The sequence below is a fragment of the Rhincodon typus genome, chromosome 11 (assembly GCF_021869965.1).
Source record: "Rhincodon typus isolate 14 chromosome 11, sRhiTyp1.1, whole genome shotgun sequence".
Classification (NCBI taxonomy): Eukaryota; Metazoa; Chordata; class Chondrichthyes; order Orectolobiformes; family Rhincodontidae; genus Rhincodon; species Rhincodon typus.
The window spans coordinates 17,889,382-17,904,157 of NC_063342.1; the positions used below are offsets into that span (position 1 = coordinate 17,889,382).

Consider the following 14,776-nt stretch of genomic DNA (forward strand, 5'->3'; position numbering starts at 1 on the left):
AATGAAATGCAGTATATGAAATATATATATCAGAAACAAAAATAGATAATGCTGGTCACAGGGCATCTCAAAAGGGAAAAACAAGTAAACATTTTTGAAAGCTAAACCAGGATATTTTCTCCACCTGCTGACTTAGAGATGTGTTGGTGTAAAAGGGCATCCCTTTTATTCTTCAGTATGCCTAGTGGGCTAATCAACATGCATGTTTGATGGCATCCTGAATGATCTATGTGCCAGCCATCGCCAGTTATCTAACAGAGAAGAGCAGTTATGGGATGTGAAATTAAGGAAAAATAGATTACCTTTGGGGAAAGACTGCTATTTGGGCACATTATTGAATCTTACTGTTAACTGGAGGCAGGTTCAATGGAGGCATTCAAGAAGACATTTGATGATTATTTGGGCAGAAACAGTATGCAAACACAAGGGAAAAAAACAAAGAGATTTGCATTAGGTTAATGATGCTCGTTTGAAGAACCAGTACAGGCATGAAGGGCTGAATGGCATCATCCTGTGCTGGAACAATTATGCGATTCTGTGACTGTAATATATTTATGGCTGTTTAAGAAGAGTATGAATGGCTGTACATATAATGTTTTATTGGGAATGCAAAGTCAAAAAAATAATTGTGTGAAGGAAGCTAGAATAGAAAGAGGGATTTGGACATTTTGAATTGAAAGAGTTTTGAATGCACATGATTTTTAGGAGTTGTGTTCAGCAATAATTACTGACATCAGAAGTTTCTAATAAGAGTTGTTAGGCACTTGCTATTTTGGTTGAAGTCAAGCAACTTTGGAAAGCAGACAAGCAAAGATTTTAAGAGAGATAAAGTATGAGTTTTATGACTTTATTTGTGGACAGGCTGATATCGGAGGGCCTGTATTGAAAATAGTCCAGCAACAGTCGCTGAAGTAAAGTCACTGTTTCAGTACATACTGAGGTGTGACAGTCAATGGAACCAACCTCCAAGAAACAAGCCAATAAGGATCTTCCAGTCTCCCAATGAAGAAATCTGACATCAATAAAGTATCTTCTGGGACCTGAGATAATTCCAAAAATCAGTACCTTCAGCTTTCAGAATTTAAGAGACAGTTCAACTGTTACTTCCATTCAAACAGCTGAGTGTAACTGACTTTGCATCTGAATTGAGGCCTGATTTAAAGATAGCCATAGGATCAATGGGCAGTCAGTATTTTGTTCTTGACATCAGGAAGTTGATTGGATTCTCAGAAGTTTTTTTTTTAATCCTTTGGGTTTAGACACTTGGCCAGCCCACTTGGATGGTTTTCACATTTCCCTTTTTCCATATTATCTGTGCGGAGTTATTCTGTCTGTTGTATGAATGAGCTGAATTTCTCATATTGTGGCTGTGGTAGTGTTGGGGAGTTTCATGGAGAATTTCTCTTGGTGAGCTGTAGTGAGCCTTGTTGTGCAATTTTATAATACTCACCTCATTAAGCATGAATCTCAGTACTGCAGTTGGGCTCTTTAACACTCAGTGGCAGCAGAAATGCTTGCTGCCAAGAGTTTCCAGTTTTCCTGCCACCGACACCAGTTCAAATACACCAAGCCAGGATTTGCCTTGAACAGTTCGAGTGTGTGAAGAATTTCAGAGGATTTGGCTGATAGAGTCAAATTGGAATGCCAAGTCATGAAGAGTGACCTTGAGGCCAGGATAGTGGAGAGGAAGAATGGCAGTCCTGAGGAAATAGGGCAGAGGAAACCATGGCATGACACCCTGCCAGCCTGGACTGAAGTTGCCACTGGACAGGTGCCAGTTACCACAGTTGGAAGAATATTAATGACCGTTTATATATCTCAAATGGATAAGCGCCATCATCTTCTCTCTACTACCTTATATTCTCGCTAATTCTGCTACTGTACCCACTCCCACTATTGCACTTTTCCCTAATAGCTCTCATTCACTTAATCTCCCAAACAAACAACCATTCCCACCCCCTGCACTTCCTACTCCTTTGGGGTACCTAAACATATTTCCTCTACCTGCACCAATGCTAACAACTGTGGCAGCCATGGTCATCTCCATCACTCCCTACCTTTGTCTCACTCCAAGAACAAACAGCCTACAATAGGGCAGTAAGGGCAAAGATGTGTGATGTAGTGCCCAACATTTGTTGGTTCATCCCCTACAAGGAGTGGACCAGATCCCTCATGTAGTGATGCCAGGATACTAGTGCCAGTACCTCCGTGTGCTGACAGTCGTGTAAGATTCATTGTGAAGTGCTGTGTTGCCCTCCCACTACCGTCATTGTGGATGTGTTCTTAACATGTCTAAGTTTACATGCCACTGCACAACTCATTCCCTCTCTTGTCTTCTGCTTCCAAACAACATCCACCTTGAAGAAACCAGCCTCTCCAGCCATCACCACTTCTTTCAACTTTGAGGGAGAAACCATGAATATCTCGGGGGAATCACTTGCAAAGCTGTCACATGCACCCTCTCTCCATCTAGATACTGACATCTAGGGGATATGTTAGCGAAATTAGAGTTGGGAGCACATGAGTGACACATCTCCCAACCTGCTGAGGAGGAAACGCTTCAGGTTGCTAGTAGTAAGAGGACTCTGGAGACAAACACCTGCTCAGTCCCAGACAGGAGAGAACCCTGTAGAGTTGGCCGTTAACAACTTTGTGGAAATGCACAAATAAACACGAGCAGTGGACATGTTTGTTGGAGACACTCGGGTAAACTGCTTAGAAGGTTGTAGGAGACCACCAAAGTGATCTGTGTTTTGTTTACTTTGGCATGTTTATGTCTTGATATCTCCATGGACAGGTTGGTGAGTGACCTCAGTGGGTTCCAAGTCCAGTAGTATGCTCAGTGGCTGCTGAGATGCATGTAGACAAGCACCCTATTGCTGTAGCCATTGGTGAACAGATCCAATGGCAAGGCAACAGGGGCACAAGGGATCTTGACCTCACATCAGATACCTCCTCTTCACAATGAGATAGGGTAGAGTTAGCAGGCACCCAGCTGGAAGCAGAAACACATGCACACACCCCAGTAGCCACCTCTCAAGATAATCCAGAGGTGTCTAGCTCCTCCATTTCCATTTTGCTTGTGACATGCAACTCTTTGGAAAGTTAATCCAGGGTGGATGAGCCTGCATCTGGCCAGGATATGCTCAGCATGTCTGGGCCGTCTAGCCACAAATGCCTCCAGGGTTGTCTGCCCAAAATTCTACAAACTCAATAAGCTCCAATTTTGGCTAGGTCCTCTCCACTCTATCTGTGGACCTTGGGACTGCTGCTAGACACTGGAAGGAAAGGAAAAAAGAAATCTTTGAGGGCACATAGATGGCATGGGTGACAGATGAGTGTAAGTAGAATCTCACGTTTGTAAATATATTTTCACTTTGCATCGTCACCTGTCTGATCCGTAGTAATTTTGGCTGTAGCTACAAGAATGATACTCGCAAGGCTACATTTTCTTAGTGCTACACGGTGTTGGAATCCTATGTGAAGGGATGCTACTCTTGTCTCAGTGCACATCTGAGTTTCAGTTTTTGTTTTGAGTGTGGAGCAGTCCTGTGATGTCCTTGGAATAAAATGGCTGTATTTACCCTTGCTCCTGAAAAGGGAAGGATATATCATGAACTAAGAGTGAGGAGGTAGTCCCAGAAATGTTAGGATAAAACCTTGAAGAGGTTTTTTAAAGCTGAGTACCTTGAAGCTCAGGTATGTGATAGCTCATGGAAGAAACTATCTGCAGTTCCAGGCTAAATGTTGAAGTCACAATCGACTTAAATCTTCTGAGCTGTTAGATACAGGAACTCTGGCATGAGTATTGTACAAGTGCTTTTTAAGGTTCTGTATAGAAGCTGTTTTGTTTCTCTTTACATTCTAAATTGTTTTGAGAGTAATGGGATTTTGTTTTTACTGATTACAAACCTTGAATTTGCATTATAAGTAGATAGTTTGGTTTATTCTACTTTATCTTCATTTCTGTAATAAACTACTGTTTTATTTGTAAAGCAAAACTATGTTTCAGTGAGAGACCACTTTGTTAAATCCCAAACAAATCAAAATATTTATCAAACAAGGTTGATGCCTGTGATTTAATTTGTCTGATTATAACATCAGCTGGGATCATAAAACTGTACAAGCACAGGAACCTAATTTTAAGGAGCCCTAACATATGGCTCTTGCTGGCTTAGAAGAAGAATTGTTTTGTATTGTTTGTACAGTTGACCTCAGTTAGGATATTGTGTCATGAGTTATCAGCTATAGTTGGAGAGAATTGCCCTTGTCTCCCGGTAGTGATCCTTGTAAGGCATGCAGTCCTTGGCATAAAGCAGGAACCTGAGAGTTATTATGGAAGCTTCCATTTCCTATTAATGCTGTTTCTGACATTATAATGTACCTCCCTGAAGGCATGTGTGTATAATCTATGATGCTGTACACCTGAATGCTCCAGCAGACGAATGTTCTGTCAGTGCCCTGGGACATCCTCATTCAGCAGCAGTTTTGCATCTTGCTCATTTCGAGCGTATTCCATTGAAGACAAATGATGGTCTCCTACACTTTCTCTGGATCCTGAGCGGAATACTTTGCTGCAAGCCCTGCATTTGGAGGCTGCACTACATTTGCTGTACTTTGCTGTTGGATCTGTGCTTCCAGACACAGGTTTTCCTCGTCATTTTCTGTGGATATACCGTAGCCACGGAGATGATAACAGCTGCTAGGCCTGGATCCATTGAAAACAGTTCCATTGAGCCTATGTAGGGAATATCAACAGTAAAGCAGCTCCTTAATAACGTGATCAGTCAGTAGTTGCAGTACACAAATGAATTTAACCATTGCCCTTAAAACATGGTGATATTGAGGCCTCTGACAACAAGGCAATGACAGATGATCAGGTTATTTTGCATCCATCTTCACTATGGATGATAGTGAAGCAAGCAAATGTAACCCTTTTATTTTTATATTCAAGAAGTGAAGTCAGAAAGTAGGAAACTATAGGTCAGTTAGCTTAACTGGTATCATAGGGAAACTTTTATATAGATGTGGAGAGATGTGTTTCCTGTTATGGAAGAATCTAGAACTAGAGGCCACTTCTTAAAATCAAGTGTCACCTATTTATAACATAGATTAGGCAAATTTGTTTTCTGAGGTGGCGTGTCTTTGGAATTCTCTCCCAGAAAAGTTGGTGGAAGCAGAATTCCTGAATATTTTCAAAGCAGAGGTGTAAGTTTAAGAGATGAGAAACTGGAGTCCAACACTAGTATTCTGGAATTAAACAAAAGTAATTGCATAGGCATGAGGACAGATTTGGCCCTAGTGGACTGGGCAGGAAGGTGAAATGGCAGAACAATTGATGAGCAGTGGTTGATGTTTAAAGGGATATTCAATTCCTCTCAACTAGAATATGTTTCTGAGACAAAGAAGGATTGTAAGAGGGAGAAAAATCCATGGCTAAGCAAGAAAGTTAACAATAACATAAAGACAAAAACTAAAGCTTACCATATTGCCAAGGCCAGTGGCAGGCTGGAAGATTGGGAAAGTTTTAAAAATCAACGAAGTGCTACTAAACAAGTAGTAAAAAGAGCAAAGGTAAATTATGAAAGAAAACTATCGCAAAATATAAAACGGATAGCAAAACCTTCTGTAAGTATATAAAAGGGAAGAGACTGCTAAAGTGAATGTTGGTCCTTTGGAGGATGAGATTGTGGAGTTAAAAATGAGAAGCACAGAAATGGTGGGGGCACTAAATCAGTATTTTGCCTCAGTTTTCACAGTGGAGAACATTAGAATCATCCCAAGAGTAACAGGTAATGCACAGGTTCCAGAAAGGATTGAACTTAGAACAATCATCATTCTAGGGGAGAAAGTACTGCAAAACTATTGGCATTGAAGGCAGAAAAATCCCAGGGTCTGATGGCCTACACCTAGGCTCTTAAAGCAAGTATACAATACAATTCAATACAATACAGCAACAGGGACAGGCCCTTTGGCCCAACAAACCTGTGCTGATTCCTAATTCTTATTTAGATCTGCTATGCACGGTTCCTTTCCCTCTGTTCACCTCCCATTCATGTGTCTATCAAGATACACCTTAAATGTTACTAACATGTCTGCATCCACCACTTCCCCTGGCAGTGTGTTACAGGTACCCACCAACCTCTGTCTGACAAAGTTTCTCCGCACTACTGTAAACTTTCACCTTCTCATCTTGAACCTGTGCCCTATTTTAGTTGATCTTTCCACCCTGGGAGAAAGCCTCTGACTATCCACACTGTATATGCTTCTCATAATTTTGTAGACCCCTATCAGATTGCCCCTCAACTTCCATCTTTCCAGTGAAAACTCTGGGACTATACTCATTGGCGTTTCCAGTGAAAACAGTCTGAGTTTATCCAACCTCTCCTCATAACTAAAATCCTCCAGCACTGATCCTTGTGAAACACCACTGGTTACTGATCTCCATTCCGAAATGCACCCTTCCACTTTCTCTCTCTATCTTCTATGACCAAGCCAGTTTTGTTATCCATCTAGCCAGTTCACCCAGATCCCATGAGACTCTACCTTCTGTACCAGCTTGCCATGAGGTACCCCTTGAGGGCCTCACATTGCTCAGAAGTAGAGCCCATCCCCTCAGTCAAAAAAAAACATAGCCCATCCATTGTGGGTATGCTGGGAGCCATTTTTACTTTCGTGCACATTTGCAATGAAAGGCAAGACAGCCAGTGCTGCAGAGAATGAGTTGCAGGCTCAGCCTCTCAAACCCCCCGATCGCTCCGTTTTTGCCTTGCACCCTTTTATTTAAACTCTTCATCTCCTCATTTTACCCCTCTGACACCAGACCTACGGCTTAGTTAGATCAACTATCATGATGCCCATCAAAACCAAGTTGATCGTGACAATAGATGACCCTAACGTCTTGCAATACCCTGTGCCCCCTCATGCTGAATTGTTTCCCATCCTGTTATGTTGCGTTGCTCCACTCTGCATTCCAGTATGCTGTCTCCAATCCCCACCATCGACTTCTCTGGCATCCCCACCGCAACACTGCCTCGTGATAAACCCTTGACTTCCAATGCACAGATCCAGAGGACTGACAGTAGCCCACCCCACTAACTGACTTAGAGGGACATCCCTGAGTGATGAAGGACCAGATTCTGACTAATTTCTGTCCAGATCCTTGGCTGACTTGCTGCTAATCCCTGGATGTGTTGGTCTTGAACCGGAGGATTGACTGTGGCCCATTCATTGGACTGTATTGAGATAGATCACCGACCCTGATTGCCCTAAGTGGCTGACTGACAGCGTCCAAGCCCTTTGACTGAGATCAAACTATGCCCTTGGCTGACTGTGATGGGGCCAGCTGACTGACCATAGTTCCCCATTTATGGTCCAAGGACAAGTGATTCAAGCACATTCAGTGTATTTGCCATGTAAGCTACTGGTATGTAGTGTCAGTGTGAAATTGATGTAGCAAGTGCTGAACAGCAACAGATCCATCCCTTTACCATTCATTGCAAAGAGCATGACAAGCTGCCTGGCTTTCTGACTGCCCTAAAAGGCAAGGCAGAACTTGCGCCTGTAAATTATGAATGAAGCAGCAATACGCAAAAAGGCAGAGACTCTGTGAGCATCCAATAGGTGCAAAGTGGGTGAATGCTAAGAAAGCAAGCTAAGATCCTGAAACTGCTTCATACACAAGGCCAAGGAGCTGTCTGGTGTCTGTGTTGCAATGGATGGTGTCACTAAGTCCAAAGTGCACATTAACTGTCGTGAACTGTATTATAAGTGAGTTTGAAATGTTGTATGATGATTGTGGTGACTCTAGTGCTTTGCCAATGCCAACCTCTGTGCAGTCACCAGGTGACCACTTGGATTTTCATGTTGGGAACTGGCGCCATTTAGTTTCTCTCCACTGCATGGGAACAAAGCACCCTGCAAATAAATGAGGGGAGCTTAAGGAATAATGAAACATTAATAAAAGCAATTGGCCCTTCACTAGTGAGATTCTAATCTAGCCATTGAATCTTTGTGTAAAATCTGATTTTTCTCTACTCACTAATGAGAATTTAATTTATTATATTCTTGGTATATTTTCCTAACTGTCTCACCATTGCCTCCCTTCTTCAAGGACTGGGAAGATTTGTATGTGTGTGTGTGGGGTTTAGTTCTGCACAACAGGTCAATTGTTAAGCAGTTTTGTCACTTGTTTAAAGAGTAAGTTGTATTTATAACAAACAAGTTATTTTCAGGATATTGAAGGAACCTGGTGAAAGCCTGTTTTCTTCTGGATAACAGTCACAAAGAGAAAACGATTGACCATTCAGTGATTAAATAAAACATTTGCACTTTTCTTGTAGTTCACAGAGTAGTGAAGCTTGATTACCAGCACATTCCTCCAGTTAACCATAACTGTTTGTAAGACTTTGTTATCCACTACTATTTTCTCATTGGGAGTTTTTTTTAACCTTTTTCATACTGTGGGATATTCACAGTTGAATTGGTGAATCCATTCCTTTGAGAATTCTAACTAACACTTTTTAAGCAATTGATTGTTTATTCTTTCATAGTGTGGCATCATAGGATCTAAGCAACTTGGACAGGCAGCAGTCATACGCCCTATTTTACCATTCTACTTTGATCAGTCACACACATTTACGCACTTACCAAGCTTCTCAATTGTGTCATTTTCAGAATGAGTGCCTTTTGCATTTCTAACTTTTATAATTATTATTTGATTCAGTGCCCTGATCTAATATTTTATTACAAAACTCTTATCTTTTGAGTGAAAGTGTTTTGCATGACTTTAATTCCCGTTTTCTTAATTGGTAGCTTGTGCCTTTTAGGATTCAAACACTTCATTAAAATTAGCAAATTACTTAGAACAATTTTGACAGTTCCTTTTACATTTGAGGTGTTTTATCTTTCTAAGTTTGAGAAGGGTATGGTCAAATCAAACATTTCAATGTTTGTATAAGATATTTGTAATGGTGATGGGATGCTTGAATTGGTGCCTTCACTTTGTCTCACAAATATGTTTAATTATGTTAATAATTACAGTAATTAATAAAGACGATGACGGTTTTGCAGCTAGTTTCATTTAAAATTATTCATAACAAAAATTATTTATCTACGAATAGGTTCTGTTTAAACATGGGTAGTGCAAAGATTGCAACAATTTGATAAGGAAAATATAATTGAAAACCTTCACACAATATAGTATTTGGATATCTTGAATATTCTGTCAAAATGGATCATTTAAAGAAGGAATTACACGTTAAAAAATACACGTCATCAATGGATATATCGGATAAACTGCTTAGTGTTTTGTATGAATCTCCACAACACAAAATGCACTGTTCTCAAATGTAAAAACTTGCATTCATTCCTTTGTAGGTATGTCAGGAGTTTGGAGGTGACATTTAACCTTCGACCTTGGCTACTTTGTCACAATAAACATTTTGCTGATGAGTGCAGGCTGCTTATAAGATTGCTTCCAGATCATTCATTGTAACTGCGGTAGCTGTAAAAATAGTCTGCTTAATGTTCTTCGTTCGGAAATTCGGCATATCTGTAGTGTGAATTTGTTTCAGAATCAGACATGCCCTAGCGTACAGTGCAGGTTTTTCTTATAATGAATTACAGACAAGTTAAATTGCTGTTGCGTGTTACTTCTTTCTTTAAAAAAAAAACCTGCTCGACTCATGACCAGAGCAGTACAGTTTCTCTCCCCCTAATATTATAGGGAGCTTTGCCATTCCTCTGTGTCACTGCTAAAATTTGCGTATAATTTACACATGGATTAGCAGAGAGATTTTAATTTAAGTGGACATACCTGAATTGTTAATTGCACGGACGTATTTGATAACCAAGGTAGATGAGAAGGCGAAACTACACCAAGGTGGATTGGATATTGGTCCTTCCCTCTGGGGTTGGATTCAAATGCAGTGCAGATGTCTTCTATGTTTACTGACCTTCAGACTGCTCGATGAAAGTAATAAGCGCAGTTTCAAACCTGCATCAAGTCGGCATGAGTGGGCAAAAGAAAATTGCAGCTAATATGACAATTATTAGTGTTTAATAGAGGTGACTTAGGATAATTGTTATGGGATATAAAAAAAATCTTGTACTTTAATATATTGGGGAGTACTCTTCTGAGGTTGAGCTAATGTTTTAGTGTCAAGTTGAGAGCTTTTACTGTGCATCCAACTATTATATCTGATCTGAGAGCACTCGATGCAGACAATAGGGGCTTGAAATGGGTTATTCTTCACACTAACATTGCAAAACTTGAATATAATGTGTTTATTTTATTCGGATGGAACTTAACTCAGCACAGTTACACCATTAATAGTAAATGTTCATCTGGTAATTTTGAAAATGGTAATCCTGTAGTAAAAATCTACTAGCGCCATAAACTATGTCATTGATTCCTGTGTTCAGGTGCTTTGATTAGTACTCAGTTCCTTGAGTAATAATTTCCTTATAGATTAAAATCAGGTGTCAGGACCCCAGTAAGTTATCGTTTTCATTGAAGCTTGCAATTTTTACTATTTCAGGATATTCGACAAACTTTCCTAAGATGGCTATGGCCCAGACTGGACATGGAAGGTGTATTTAGGTCACAGAAAGTATCTTTAAAAGTTGTAACAATGCAACAACCCGGAATGGAGGTCACACGTAATATCTTGCCCGTCATCATAGAATCGCAAAAATTCTCATCAGAATATTTTGACCTGAAAATCTACTGCGAAAATCTGCAAACTAATGTCCTAGGTCAAGTAGTTTTCTTCAGTGAAGTCATCATAACTACAATGGATCTGTTTGATGGGTAAGACTACCATTGGCATGAGTCTAGGTTGCAATATTGCTTTTGTGAAAATTGTAATTGTGATGAAGCACTGGATTTTGTCTTGCCTGTTCTTTTTGCCCTTTTATGGTGTTCACCCTTGAGTAATTCAGGCAATGCCTCTATGCTGTAATCTACTTACTTTACAGAACTATTGGTACATGATACTAGGATGAATCAAATTCCATTTTTACATAGTATTCCAAGATTTTCTTTTGAGGATTAGATTCCAGGAATCTTGCACTTTACCGTGTAGATGGAAAATCGTTGATCTCAGCACATAATTTATAATGGCTGCAAACCACAAATAAGAAATTATTGGTTTATGGTTACTGAATAAGTACAGTTCCTTTTATTACATTGGATTCCACTTTTACCAATGTTTTGATGTCACATTTTCTTGCAATATTTTCGCAGTATTGCTTTGGTTTTAGAGTCAAAGTTGAGGGCAGAATACAACCTATTTCATCATTCTGTAATGCTATATAGAAATCTCAGTTTTGATATAGACGTTTTGCATTTTGTCAAAGCTTTAATTGTGTGCAATTCTGGTCACCACATTATAGGAAGGATATGGAGACTTTGGAGAGGATGCAAAAGAGATTTACCAAGATGTTGCTTGGATTGGAGTATTATGGCTATAAGGAGAGGTTGAACAAACTTGTATTATTTTTGCTAAAGCTTCAAAGGTTGATGGATGATCTGGTGGAAGAATACAAAATTATGAGGGGCATGGATAGGCTGGATAGTCAGAGTCTTTTTCCCCAGGGTGGAAGTGTCAAATACTAGAGGGAATAGGTTTAAATTAAGAGGGGAAAAATTTAAAGAAGATGTGCAAGGAAAGTTTTTTTACACAGAGGGTGGTAGGTGCCTGGAATGCACTGCTAGGGGATGTGGTAGATGCAGATATGGGACCAATATTTAAGAGGCGTTTAGACAGACGCATGAACATGCAGGGAATGAAGGGATACAGACCACGTGCAAACGGATGTTATTAGGTTAGAATGGCATCATGGTCAGCACAGGCATGATGGGCTGAAGGGCTTGTTCCTGTGTGGTACTGTTCTATGTTCTAATTAGCAAAATTCAGTTAATGAAACATTTATTATGTTATTATGTTACAGTTAATTTGTGTGGTATTTAGCTAAAGAATTCCTTTTGTGCTGGGTGAGACATGACTTGACTTGAGATGCTGTGTAATGTTAAATTTTACAATGAACTTTTAACCTTACTGTAATCTCTCAAAACAGATTAATTAGGGTGGGCGAGTTGCATAATTAACATTGGAAAGTTCAAGGAAATGTGACTGCAATAATCCTTTCATTCTTAAGTAGCTTTTGCCTTCAGATATTTAAAAAAAATAATATTGAGGTTTTATACCTTGTAACCTATCAGTTTTTGTCAAATTACAGAATATTTAATGAGAAGTGTATTCCTGCTGGCATTGCTCAGTTCCTATCTGGCTTGTGGATTGATTGACCAGAGTGTTGCTATCAATTTTAAATTTTCTGTGTTAAATGTGTACAACTGCAACTGGATTCCTTGAGATTTTAAAAGAAGTTATGCTGGTCCCAAAATAATGCTAAGACTTTAAATGGCTTTCCACGTTTGATCACTATTATTGACAAGAATCCACAGAGATATCTTCCAAAGAATGGGCATGGATAGTTTCTGGATTTGACCAGAAAAATTCTCATTAGAGAAAATAGTTTTGAGTGATGAGCTGAGAAGGAGCATCTTCTTAAAATTGTGTCATCGATATAGAGAGGGCTATTTGTTTTCTGCAATGCCTACAACATGCAACAAGCTTGGGAAAACAATGGCGTAATGAGAAGCCTGTTTACCCAGTAAAGAGTGTTCACGGAATGAATTTAATACAGTATGCAGTTCTGGGCAGACACTTCAGGAAGGATATATTGGAGGGAATGCAGTGCTGGTTTAGGAGAATGATACCAGACTCCAAGGCCTTAATTATAAGGAAAAATTATAGTCATTAGTGTGTATTCCCTGGAATTTCAGTTAGGTGGTGTTTCAATCAATGTTTACAGAATATTAAGGGGAATAGATAGATGGAGATAAACTGTTCCTGCTGTTTGAGGAGTCTAGCGCTGGGGATATAGCCGAAATAAAAACCTCAGAACTTTCAAGAGTTCAATTAGGAAACACTTCTACACGCAAAGGGTGATTAAAAGATTTTAAATTATATTCTACATACAGCAATTGATTCTTGATCATTTGGAAATCAATCTGAGCTTGATAGAATTTTATCACTTAAAGGTGTTGGGGATATAGGGCAAAGGTGTGTTTGTGGAGTTAATTTGCAAATCAGCTCTGATGTCTTTTAATGGCAGTGGAATAAGGAGCTAAGTAGTCTAGCGCTAATCTTTTGTTTTTGTTATGGAAATTGGCTTGGTTGCAGAGTTCAAAAAGCAAATACATTGTTTCACGATCTAACATGAGGTATATACTTAATAGAAAACAGAAGGGAAATGAAATACAAAGCAAAATGACACACTATGTTAAATGGGCTAAATGTACCTTGCTTTTAATCTTGGACGGCTTTTATATTATTTTGGCAGTACAATACTGGAACTAATAATTAATTCCACTTGATGTATTTGAGCATTAGTAGAACATTTCATAGCTAAGGCTGATCTTAATGTGAAAAGAATCAGGGATAAACTTTATTTTAAATAGTATTTTAGGATTGTTGAAACTACTAGAAATTCTATCACTACAAACTTGGGTACTTGAAAACTTCTGAATTGAATATATTCTTTCATCTGTATTTTGTGTTTGCAAGGATAATGCATGGAGTTTGATGTATTTACAGCCTTTTGGTGGGCTTTTGCATGACAACCTAGGATCATTGTATGGTCTCAATGAAACACCCTCTAAACAGATTTGGGACTTTTGTGAACAGGAATGGAACAGGTGTGCATACAACCAGCCAGATTGAAGAATGTTTACTAATGCATGCATTATCTAAAAGAATGTTAATTCAATGTAATATCATATACAGAAAGTGAAATAAAGATATGATTGAGAGAGGGAAAGCTAAAAGAAATAGAGAGGAAAATGAACAATAACTTTCATTTTTAAAATATCCAAAAGCAATTAACAGCTGAAGAAATGAGACTCAACACTTAGAGGTGCATTTTCATTACTAGAATTATTATTTTGTACTCATTGAGACTTGTGGTAGCTTAGCGGTAATGTTCATGGTAGTAATCCAGAATCTCAGGCAAATGTTTGGCTGATATGGGTTTGAATCCCACCATGGCAGGTGGTGAAATTTGTGTTTAATAAAAGTCTTACAAATGAGGGGGGATCTCCTAGAGACTTATAAAATTCTAATAGGCCTAGATAGTAGATGCAGGGAGGATGTTCCTGATGGTGGGTGTGTCCAGAACCAAGGGTCACAGTCTGAGGATTTAGGGTAGACCATTTCGGATGGAGATGAGGAGATATTTCTTCACTCAAAGATTGGTGAGCCTGTGGAATTCATTACCACAGGAAGTAGTTGATGCCAAAACATTGAATGTATTCAAGAGACGGCCAGATATTGCACTTGGGGCAAATGGGATCAAATGTTATGTGGAGAAAGCAGGATTAGGCTAATAAGTTGGATGATCAGCCATGATTGTGATGAATGGCGGAGCAGACTCAAAGGGCCAAATGGCCTCCCACTCCTTTCTTCTGTGTTTCTATGTTAAAGTGAATGTTGACCCATGTAACCATTATGTGTTGTTGTAAACACCCATCCGGTTCACTAGTGTTTTTTAGGGAAGTAAACCTGCCATCTTAGATAACAAGGTGTAGAGCTGGATGAACACAGCAGGCCAAGCAGCATCAGAGGAGCAGGAAGGCTGACGTTTCGGGCCTAGACCCTTAAGAAGGCCTGCTGTGTTCATCCAGCTCTACACCTTGGTATCTCAGATTCTC

At 39.4% G+C, this 14,776-nt stretch overlaps 1 protein-coding gene across 1 annotated transcript in view; it reads left to right on the forward strand.

The window, feature by feature from the left end:
* hlcs (holocarboxylase synthetase (biotin-(proprionyl-CoA-carboxylase (ATP-hydrolysing)) ligase)) overlaps nt 1-14,776 on the forward strand; it is a 141,014-nt gene that overhangs the window by 39,982 nt on the left and 86,256 nt on the right. The window contains exon 6 of the mRNA XM_048603041.1: nt 10,542-10,813. Coding sequence (XP_048458998.1) covers nt 10,542-10,813 — 272 coding nt within the window. The remainder of the gene's footprint in view (nt 1-10,541; nt 10,814-14,776) is intronic.